General features: G+C 33.9%; 1 protein-coding gene across 2 annotated transcripts in view; it reads right to left on the reverse strand.

Annotated features, from left to right (window-relative positions):
- Window positions 1–1,032: 1,032 nt before the first annotated feature.
- LOC139114704 (corticotropin-releasing factor receptor 1-like) overlaps window positions 1,033–12,267 on the reverse strand; it is a 130,763-nt gene continuing 119,528 nt past the window's right edge. Inside the window, exons 12-15 of one of the 2 annotated variants that reach the window (XM_070676575.1) lie at window positions 10,986–11,027; window positions 9,591–9,701; window positions 5,216–5,301; window positions 1,033–3,788 (exon numbers count right to left, since the gene is read on the reverse strand). In XM_070676575.1, the coding sequence (XP_070532676.1) occupies window positions 5,233–5,301; window positions 9,591–9,701; window positions 10,986–11,027 (222 nt within the window). In that variant the 3' untranslated portion in view covers window positions 1,033–3,788; window positions 5,216–5,232. The remainder of the gene's footprint in view (window positions 3,789–5,215; window positions 5,302–9,590; window positions 9,702–10,985; window positions 11,028–12,267) is intronic. The other variant, XM_070676574.1, reaches the window with a different exon arrangement.

Below are 12,267 nucleotides of genomic sequence, written 5' to 3' on the forward strand. Positions count from 1 at the left end.
GTGATGTAATGAATGTGGAAAGAAGAGTAATCTTTGTATGACAAAAGATATGTCTATCGGTCAGAATATTCTTCTACTGGAAATTGATCGATAATACGTCTTTGCTAGGTGAACAGGTACCATAGGGTGCAAGTTCGGATCTGATGAAAAAGTTCTGAATCACTGGAAATATGAGATTACAATTAAGGATGTCAGCTACTATACCAATGAAAGTGATTAAGATTGAAATGCTTTTCATTCCGTTTTAGACTGACTAAACTGTTTTCAGGCCATTTCTTAAACAGCTTTAAGAATTTTCAATCTGGATCATTACAAATATGTAGTATTGTTGAAAATGAAATACCATTTTAGGTACTCACATCACAATTGGAAAGTTCCAAGCTATTGAACAGCCAGTAGCTGTAACTTTGATGATTTCACAGTTTTTGTTTTATGTGACAAAAGCAAGTTCTTGTTCGAGTCCCGAAAGCAGCTATATTTAGCTTGCCAACACAGCTTTTAAACAAGTGCACTGTTATTGAGTACATTTTGAATTCCAGACCAGAATTCACACGTCAACAATAAAAATGCAGTTAACAGTAGTCTTGTATAGGTTGAGTTGACAAGGTGAATATTATGTATCTAAACACAATAAGACAAGTGAAAAAATCATTAAAACTTACAGCTACCAGCCCTTTAAATTCTAATGCTTTAGATCTATACCACCCACAAATAATATGTTATGTTTATTGTAATTGAGATGCATTGGGGAGGCAATCATTACAATACTTCGCCTCTAATCAGTTACTTCCAAGGGAGCTGACCGGACGTCCTTACACTAATCGAAGTTGGACCCACCGAACGCTGTCCTGCAAACCTTGCTGTAGCATCGAAGCAGACAATTTGAGGTGTTGGTAATGTGTTAACATAATATATTAAGATATTTTGCTCCCTCCCCGTTTTAAGTGTGATGCTGAAAGGATGAAAGTGCATGATCAAAAACTCTGCAAAATAAAAGACACAAGTACAGAGTATTGGTAAGAAGACAGGTAATTTACTGATATGTATGTCATTTTATAATTTTATTTTTCTGGCAGTTATCATGCTGTAAAAAGTCATCTAGATTTTACAGCTCACAGGACAATTAACACACGGTATAAGATATACAAAGTAAGCATGTGAAATGATAAGGAAACTACATTAGAGCTGAGAAGATATCAAGAATTTTACACTTCCAATACAGTTCCAAAAATTGTGAAAAGAACATTCCTTGGGCATAACTTTTTATCTTGCTGCTTAAGATTGTATTACACCAATTATATGATATTGTCGTTGGCTTATATACAGAGCTCAAGCATATACAATATGATCAAAAGTTCACAAATCTTCCTAAAAATAAGGTATTCTTACTGTGAACAGACTTACCAAATAAAAACAAAAATTACAATAACCATTGGTAAAACATTAATTTGTTAAATTGGTTACATTCATTTTCAAGTTTCAAATCTGACATTCAAATTCTCCGATGTATAGACAACAAGATGATATAATTTATTTAACTTATGTTTTTACTTAATGCTTGTAGTATAATTATACATGCCACTGATATACATTGAGAGTCCGTTCAGGGAGCAGTAGACATTGATTTTGGTTTCAGTGGGTGTAAAAAGACCATGTTGATACTTTTTTTTGTGATTTGATCGGATTATTTAGATTTACTTTGGCAAACAAAGTGTGTCTTCCCTGTCAACCATATCTGTTCTTGCAGCGATAAAACCCCATTGCGTTCATTGGCCACCAACATCGTGAAATGGAGAACAGCTTTAAATCTTCACTGGGGCTATTGGGCATGTGTAAAATCATCAACTGATACCTTACACCCACTGGTACCCTGCAATGTCCGGTACGGAAAATTGGACGGCTTGGCTTAGCTGTTAGAGGGTATACACATTCATCATTGGTGATGTCAACAATTACTTTCATTTTTCATTTCTTCGTTTCTCTCAATTTTTATTTCATTACAAGTTCTTCGTTTAGTATACCATAGCAAAACTTTCAAAAACTTCTCAGAATTCCACACATTTGAGATAATCCACAAGGCATATAAAGGTAACAAATTGAAATGAGAAATACATATACATTAAAAGTTGATGAACTTCATTGACAAACAATCATAAACCTGAAATTACACATTTCAAACAAAAATTATGATTTCATGCCAAACTTTACATTTTACTTATTTACATATGCCTCTGTTACAGAACATGGTCACATGGCAGTGACATAAAGACCTCAACTGAGCAAAGAAATCGTTAGATTTCCTACCTTCTCATTAATTAGTGCAAAAGTGAATCTACATATCATCATATGGTAGATTAAAGTATCATGCAGAATTCATCTGGCAAAGGTTAACCTATACCATCGAGGATCAAATAAAAAATTGACAATACTACTCAAGTCCACCCTTTCGTCTTTTGTATGTTGCAGTAAATTAGCAAGTTTGTAATGTCTCGCTAATATCACAGTGATACGATAAAACTAATGACTTCCAAATAAACACATCACATATCATTCTACCTAAAGCACAGAGAATTGAAAATGTTTTTTCAGCCTCTTTCACACCACTAAGTATGAACACACACATTTGAATATCACAGTTTCAATTTGCTGTTTGGTATGTAAATGAGCCGCAGCTGTCACGGAGAATAAATAATTTTCTGTTAAAAGCAATTTACCTCACATCCAAAATAACTCCACCTAGCCCAATGAACTTCACAAAGAGTTGCATTGAAGGCAGTCAGGTAGGAAAATAGTATATACATTTAATACTAGAGGATTAATTTCACTTGTCAAAGGTTAAATACTACAATACCATTAGTGCGACAATTCCATATTATATTTAATTAACAAATGCCTGCAACCAATAGGCCTCCATAATAAGTGTGAGTTTAAAGTGTATCAGCACTCTAACCCTTCAGAATTCACGAGTGTATTTTGGTCAACATTTCCTATACATGCCATAAAAATTGAAACCTAGAATAATTAACATGCAAAGAAAATTTACTTACTCGAATGTACGAACAAAAATGACTAACATTCGAAGATGCCTTCCCAAGGATTTAACAAGAGTTGTGCGTCCGTGCAAAGTAATATCAGTCAAAATACTTGTTCACAATGTCAACAAAGGTAACAAATCAATCATTTTAGCACACACACTTACAGGTTCTGATGCGATGCTTAGATAATTTACAACTAAATGAATTTTTCTCGTCACTTCTTCACTGCAAAGCTAATATTTCCCTCACACAATCCCTTTTCAGCACATATATTATTAGTATTTACTTTTGCGATCCAAAAATCCTATGTTAATTCTATGGCTGACCTCTGCTCTCTTTAAGACATGAACTGAATAATATGATATAAACTTTCGCTATGACTTGATAGAATTTATTTTAAGAAATGAACGAGGAATCTGTGATATATTTTTTAATTTCAAAATAATTCACTAAGTACCATCAAAGAATTTTGCAGTAATATTTATATATGAGCAGATAAAAGTAGACATCATGAAACAAGTTGTCGTGTCAGATATGATGGCAACTGTGGTTCTTAACTCCTCATTTTTTCCAGATAATTGAGAAATGTTTAGATGTCACTTATCTTAGTCAACTGTCAAATAGTTGGAACGTTCACGCTCAGGCAAAACTATGGGCCTGAAAGTTGCTAGGAGATGAACGAATGGGATGATCACAGTCAACTGTTTTCCAGGTGAGCTGATTACCCTCTGTCTCATTACGGCATGTGTTCACCTGGAAAAATATACCGTAAAGCACTTATCAGATCTCACAAAATAGACATCGACATTTTATTTGAATGTGATTATGCAAAAATACTTCTCTATATAATCTCTCCGTCCTACTCCTACATATTTTCTTTATTTGTTTATGAAGAATATATATATATATATATTATATATATATATATATATATATATATATATATATATACATGTGCATATATATAATTTTTATGTATAATGATGTAAAGTACAACAAAATATGTATATGATATGTAGTATTTAGTCCTGGGGATTCGTTACATAATGCGCTGTTTGTATATTGTTTCCAATTTTATGTAAATATACTTTGTATCCGACAATTGCTTATGGAAGAGAATGTTCACCATTTCAAAGTTATCTTTTCATGTATTTCATCGTGTTACGACTCTTAACACGGTTACTCTTATGACGATAGTGAAACTGTAAATTGCACTTTTGAATCTTTTCATCCGGCTGTAACATTTCTGTCGGGTGTTTGTACAACAGCAAAACAGTACCTTCAAACTCTCAGACTTTTTGTAACAAAACTACAGATTGCATTCATTTTGTTGACCGAGGTGTATGCAGTCGCAATAGTATGCGACACTACAATAACCTTTCCAGCCAGACAACTGTAATGGTATTACTTTCCTATCTTATTACCGTCAAAGTTATTCCTTTGATCAGCTCTTCTTATAATTATGGTTAAATTTAAGAAGAGACATTCAAAACAATATCAAGATTATTAAGTTATGAAGATTACAGAATGTTAGCTCTTTTTTGAATGTTTCATGAAAAGACTCCTTCTCTCTCTCTCTCTCTTTCTCTCTCTCTCTCTCTCTCTCTCTCTCTCTCTCTCTCTCTCTCTCTCTCTCTCTCTCTCTCTCTCTTTCTCTCTGGAATGAAAGGTTTCTTTCGAAGAGAAAGAATGAAGTTTTCCTCGAATTAAGCAAAACTAAAAGATGAAAGAGGGCAGAATTATCCACTTGGATGGCTGATCCAATAGTTTCCAATCTGTTTACATTTCTTTAACATTTCGTTGAAGCCTTTAATACCACCAATATTCAGGAGTGACTGGATATGTCCCAAGGAAGTCAGGCCTGAATGTGATAAAGCTCATATCTCTGATAAACTTTCCTTTCTACTTGCCCTTAAAATGGGCCGGGAATGTTATTAAAATATATTCTTTCCAAATACGGATCATAACAATGTGCTACATTGGTGCAGAAATTCATAAGATCAAAAACATGTTAGGGCTAAATATAAGGATTTCATATGCATCCTATGCTCCAGCCAAGTACCTGATAACGAAAGATTTCCAGAGTGCAAATTAAAAAAAAACCATATATCTGCTCTGACAATTTTTTCAAAGACTGCATTGCCATCTGTATAGTGTCCAATGACAACTGAAAAACACACCTTTTTAAAAAAGTCTTTCATAGATGCCCCTCGGTATCCTGTCCAATGACTTTAATGGCGACAAATTCAGCTTTTCCTTCTGTTTTCTGCAATGGGGTAAAATCACAAAAGTATACCTGTCAAAGATTTCCAGATTCACCTAGTGGGTGAACCTGATGGTGTCCCCGGGATTACAGTGACTAGAATATTCGTAATGTCCTTCAGCTACAGACCAAAATGATTATCCATTCGACTTTTCTTCCTGGTTAATTGATTGGGATCTTTCTCTATTGACCGATTCTGACAGTATGGAAGAGCAGTGATATTACTATAGGAAGTGCCCTTCTGTTCATAATGACAATCTAAGTTATTTTAGACCCGCTTGTAAACGTTGCTACCTGCACGATTATTAGTCCAATTGAGCGATCAGAGTCATTTAGGACGTCTGCTATCTGTGATTCATCTTTAAGTGGGTCGACCTTTTCCAACTTAAACATTTTCACTATGAAAGTTTGAGCAGAATAACAGATAATTGCACGTCATGAAATCTGACGTCAGCATCTAACACGGCACTTAGTGCCTTCTCAATGATAGGTGATTTGTTGCGCAGTTTCAGCTGCAAACTCTCTTCACCTTTTCCTCATCATTTGCAGGTGCACTGTAGGCCTACACAACATTCTAAATATTCAGGACTTCGATTATTTCATTGCTGCCTATATCTTTTATCTAATCACCACCTGCTTGCAAGGTCTGAGATAGGTTCTCTGATTGTTATCACTCAAATCTAGGGGTCCGTTCATTGATTGTGTTAGATTATTTTAGTTGCATATTGCAAATGCTATAATCTGACACCACCTCTACGTATGTATGTATGTATGTATGTATGTATGTATGTATGTATGTATGTATGTATGTATGTATGTATGTATGTATGTATGTATGTATGTATGTATGTATGTATGTATGTATGTATGTATGTATGTATGTATGTATGCATGCAGGCATGCATGTATATATGTGTGTATTATGTATGTATTTATAACACAACTAATTTGGGATAATTGGATTTTCATATTTTGCAAATTTCTCAAAAGTGTTAGGTGCCATCTAGTTGAATATTGCAATATAGCAAATTACGCATTAAAAAATGTGTAATTTAAAAAGAAAGTCAGATGAGATAACCTTTGTAGATTAAATCGACATTACTTCGCCATCCAATCATCCCAAATTAGTTCCACTCGTGTTTTATGTAGCCAATAAATTATCAAATACTTTGTAATATATAGAATATACATTTTATACGTGTGTATTTGTTCTTTCGTACTTTATTATGTGTTGTTAGCAAGAAATGTTGGTGAAATATTTATCATAATGAACATAGCATAGACAGTCAACACAATCTTTATTATGATAAAAATATGTATTGGTGTTGTTGATTAGAGAGAACTTGTTTCGATTGTTAGTATGGTACGCGGCCCACTACCTTATGATGATCTGTATACCACGTGCAGCTAAGACAATTCTATAGAATCGTATTGCAATTACAATGACATGGAGGATACTTGGGGTGTTAAGTTTTACATATATCATTTACTTTAAGTGGAAAGGGGTACAGTTATTGTTGTTTAAATGTCACGTGTCCCCAGTTTTATTAATAAAATTGTTAAAAGAACCTACTAATTGACCTATTAACGTGAAATTGAAGAGTGTGATTTGCTTGACTATAAACGTGCTTTAATGTTTATTGAGTGAAACTAGATATTACAATCAATGCAACTCTAACAAGTGGTAGAAACTTGTATCTCAACAAATATTTCTAATGCTATATAGCTTTAATCTTAATTTACAAGCTGCAATGAAACCGTTTCTTAAAGGATTGATAGATTGATTTAATTTTTAAATATTATATGAAGAGATGGAATAGTTGAACAGAAGATTTCCTGTAAAAGTTTTCCTTGGAATGCAAAAATCCTTAGCGAACTATTCAATCATCAGTCCTTGAAAGGTACGTAATTTTCCCCTACTAATGTTTAATTTGGTCACAAATTGCAACCCTTCAACTTTAATCTGTCTCGTTTCCCTTCGTACTGACATAAGAACTAGACCGACATCAAGAAACGAGCAACTTGTTATCGAACATTTAGCACCAAATTAAGTACTGAAAATGAGCAAATAACTTCCTCAACCGAAATATGATAATGGTCGATAACGCGTCTGCTGATGTACTACATTTTTGAACAGTAAGTTAAAGGATCCCATCAGCAATATTGGCTCTTTTGTCGTCAAGATTACAGGAGTAGCACCATAAAGTCAACGTCACGATATCGTTCTATTAACTATGAATTATATATGACCAATTTTATCCATCTTTAAGGTTTACATCTATTAAGAGGTAATATGCTTTCAATGGGCGTCAGATCTCATTTGCACTCCCTCTTGGGAAGTAATGTATGACAATTAGCATGGTAAGTATTGCCCTGGTGCGATATTACCGCTGGAGTTCTGTGCCCTAAGGGAAATTACCACCGCGATAAATACCGATAATTACTGCAATGATTACAGAGGTTAATTTAGGCTGAATTTGACAACTCATTGGCGATGTTTAAAAAGGCACGAGGCCATGTTCATTTTTTAAAGAGAATATGGATGACGTAGATGACTCCAGGGTTTCACTCGCAATACAGTGATCAAATGAAGATAGTGTAAGATACACTTTGTAAACAACATGCATTTGCGTATGAAGGTTTGAACACAATGTCTGGGATAATGACGTTCCATGAAGGGTGTTTATTTAAGCCTAATGAGAGTGACAATGTTATTGAAAGAGAAGAAATGTCCTCATTTTAGGACATTACGAACACCACTTGTGGTCTCTTACCCTTTGATTCGTTTTTTCATTCTTAAACAGGGATAATTTGTATATGTACTTGTATTTCAATTTGACTTCATGATGCTGTTTACCATTTTTGCAACTGTTATGTTCAATGACGATAAGTCATGATCCTTCTGCCAATATAGGGTGGGTTACAATTGATACTGTCAACCAACGACTGTAAAACTTTTCATGACGTTTGAACTTACCGCGTGGCACTCGTTTACCATTATCGATTAGAACAAAAGTATTCACATTCTAGGTACCTTTAGTCAGATATTTACGATATGAAGAACTATATGTCATTTTCATTGCATATGCTACTGTATAAACTGTCTTCTTGAAGGTAAAGTTAACCATTTAATAGATAATAGGCAACAATATTACAGCGATATTTACCAAAGTCCTTTTTTCAAAATAGCGTAGTGTTATAACTCTGCGAATACCAAACTGAAAACAATCTAGAAATAATACAAATGAGATTTTTTAATTTGTGGTTGCTGTTGCAAAATCTTATACATAATATTATAACAGAAGCATTTCAGTTAATAATTGATATGAGAATAGGAATGTTAAATAGTCGGTGGTCTCGCATTATAAAATAATGCTAAGAGGTTTACTGATTTCAATGATGTGGATTCTATGAAAAAACTCTAGAAACCTGAAGACAGTATACCGATAAACTAGAAAACACGGTTGAGACAACATTGAAAATTAGAGAAAGAGCTTCGTTTAGCTACTTCTTTAATAGGATTTGAGAAAGGAGAACTTTCTCGTACAAGAAGCAAATCCTTGCAGCATGTCCCACAACCGAAAAAATGATGATATGACTCTGTCACTGCACTGTTTTTATTTGTTCATATATGTAAGCAAATTGAAAGCTATTGGATTAGAAATTAAAGACATATCATGCGAGATAGTACTGGAGAGACAACTTTTCAGCCATAATTTGTACGTATATAAGTTATCAGAGGAAGGAGCATGAATTATAATATCATTCTCTCCCTTCAAAACCTAATTAACCATATTTTTTATGGTTAATATGTGAACGTTTCTTTCAGATTAAGATTCTCAACGTGAAAGGCATAGCCATTGTTTGATAACTTTTATTACACTTCGCTTAGCCTTGATACGTACTATATTAAAAAAGTGAGTTTGCTCTCATTCACACTAGGTTGATGGCGTACTCACAATGTGTTGGTGCTCACTTCACATTCCGTTTTATATTGTTCTCATGTTCGTGTTATGTAACAATGATGTATGAAGTGAATTTAGTGCTACCACCATCGTTGGGATGAGACAGATTTAAAAACACAGTGCACCACATACAGGTGTCTATGAATATTTGAAAGGTCAAAGTGCATAGGGTTCTGGGTGCCCATTGGTTGCAACATTGATACATTTCATTTCAACATTATTCAGTCTTTCGTGTGCTATTCTATGCCTGTTTCTCGGGGAAGGAGACGGTGTATTAGTCGCAGTCGACCCGGAGCTGGCCCTCTTTCGAAACATTGAAAGAAATACCTCGGTTGATGACGTCATGAGATAGGTTGACGTTTTTGAGAAGCGACGACGGTCCCGTTGGTTCCTGTCTCTGCGATATCGGGTTAATTTACGACGAATGGTGAAGCGAACCTAAAATTTAACGGAGAGCAGAAATAAACAACATTATATATATATATATATATATATATATATATATATATATATATATATATATATATATATATATATATATATATATATTATTGCTATACATATATATATATATATATATATATATATATATATTATTGCTATACATCTCTATATTCTCTGTGTAATATACAATGCATTGAATTACAATATAGTACAGTACAGTACGGTACAGTACAGTACAGTACAGTACAGTACAGTACAGTACAGTACAGTACAGTACAGTGCAATACACCATACAATACAATACACTGCACTACACTACACTACACTACACTACAATTCAATACAATACAATACAATACAATACAATACACTGCACTACACTACACTACACTACACTACACTACACTACAATTCAATACAATACAATACAATACAATACAATACAATACAATACAATACAATACAATACAATACAATACAATACAATACAATACAATACAACACAATACACCACAGTACACCACAATACAATACAATACCATACTACACAATACAACTCTTTATACTACACAAGATAAGACAATACAATACAGTATAATATAACAAAGTTCATTTTTAAAAAACTCTACTCTTCAGGGTGGGCTTTTATAAGAATACGGAAGTACAATTATATCAGACACTGGCCAATGAGGGTGGGAAAGGCCCTGGAAAGACATCTAAAGTCCTAATATTTGTGACTCGTCGATACAGCATAATAGAATACTTCGGAATTAACGTTTTCACCAATCTTAGTTGTAGAGCAATCTCTCCAAACTTCCTCTGAGCATCAAACAGTCACTAAAAACTATTCTTTAAATAATAAAATGCTAAAAATAACAAAACCACAAACAAAAGAGAACAAAACCACAAAATGTGTCGCTTTATTGAAGGTCCTCCAAAGTTTGTTAAATCAGGATTTGGAAATAAACAAATTTAAGGGCGTTCAAAAGAAGTTGGCAAAATGCTAACCTCTCAGGCTAAACCATAACATTTCTCGGCGCGTATAGTATTGGCTACATCCTCCAAGCGTAATGTGTTTGATCAAAGATTGGCGGTAGTCACTTTGAGATGATGCATCTACCATACTTTCAACCGATGCTTTAATCATGGTTACAGCAGTGCACATTGTCTGTTTCATGCTAATCCTCACATAATTCAAATTCACGTGTGAATTATAATATATGTTACATAGCCACAGTCTAGTTACAAACTCTATTTTTTCAGTTCACATTTACTCACCTCATTATTCAGAAAGCAGTACAGAATGGCGACAAGTATGCCCTGAAAGAAAATAATAGATGAATATAAATGCCACTAGAACTGCTTATGTGTGATGTGATATATGCCACATTTAAAATTTAATACGCCAAACTATCACATTAAAGATTTTATGACACTCAAAATGATGTTTTGCGATATTTTGGTGAGGTTTTGATGCATGTAGAGAAGAAGATAATGTTACTGTACACGTAACTAACGCCTTCCAAAGGTGGCAATAGGATTTTAAAGTCTGTTCGTGTTTGAAACACCATGAATATTATGACAATGTTGTAACCTGTCCGTACATTAGATGACGTGATACAGTTTCAAAAAACAGAAAGACAATTATTAAGTTTCCTATCGTTGATAACTAATAGCCCTGACTAGAATAACTCTGAATAACCTAACCTGAAATTATTGGTTGTACTTGAATTATTTTGTTTAAAATATTAAAGTTGAGATAATGAGCAATAACGCTGGCGTACTAACACCAAATCGATCAGTTTTTGCAATGTATTAACTTTCATTTCATTCGCAAAAGACATATAATTTCCGAATGCAACATGATTTTACAAGTTGTTTCTCAACTTCATCCTTCCGGTAGCATTTGACAACACCATACTGTATACAAAAAACGAATATGTTTTTTATCCTCGTGTATTGCAGTGGATGACGAGTGATTATGGAGAAAGAGACCATTTTTGAAAGCACCATCGTCATAATATGGATATTCTTAAATCTAGTCGGTGTTGTTCTCAGGAGAAATATAATCTACCTGTTTGGATACATACTATGACACTTCTGGGCTGCTTAGGACAATGTGAAATGAGAAACAAAAAATGATTTCGATCTTTGTTCTTAATCACGACATCGCCATGGATTGTTTACCGATTGCAATTGTATACTTATTACAAATCTGTTTACAATATGAATCACTTTCAGTTTATTCAGACTCTGCTTATTGCAAATACATTTTTTCAAGGCACTCTGACGCATAGGAAACTTCGTACACGTACCTAAAACACATACAAAATCGATATCAAACCATAGAAAGTGCCTGGTCAATGCGTTTAATTTTTATTTATATTGTTTATGCTATGGATAGGATTTCGAGTTTACGAATACATTACTTGCCTAAGGCACTCCCCCACACCTTTATATTGCGAAGAAATACAAGAGTTTACCCTTTTAGGGTCTTCATTAGCACAGACACACGGAATATTAATATAACAGCTGGATTGTGACTATTAAAGCCGGTGAT

The sequence above is a fragment of the Ptychodera flava genome, chromosome 16, assembly GCF_041260155.1.
Source record: "Ptychodera flava strain L36383 chromosome 16, AS_Pfla_20210202, whole genome shotgun sequence".
Taxonomy (NCBI): Eukaryota; Metazoa; Hemichordata; class Enteropneusta; family Ptychoderidae; genus Ptychodera; species Ptychodera flava.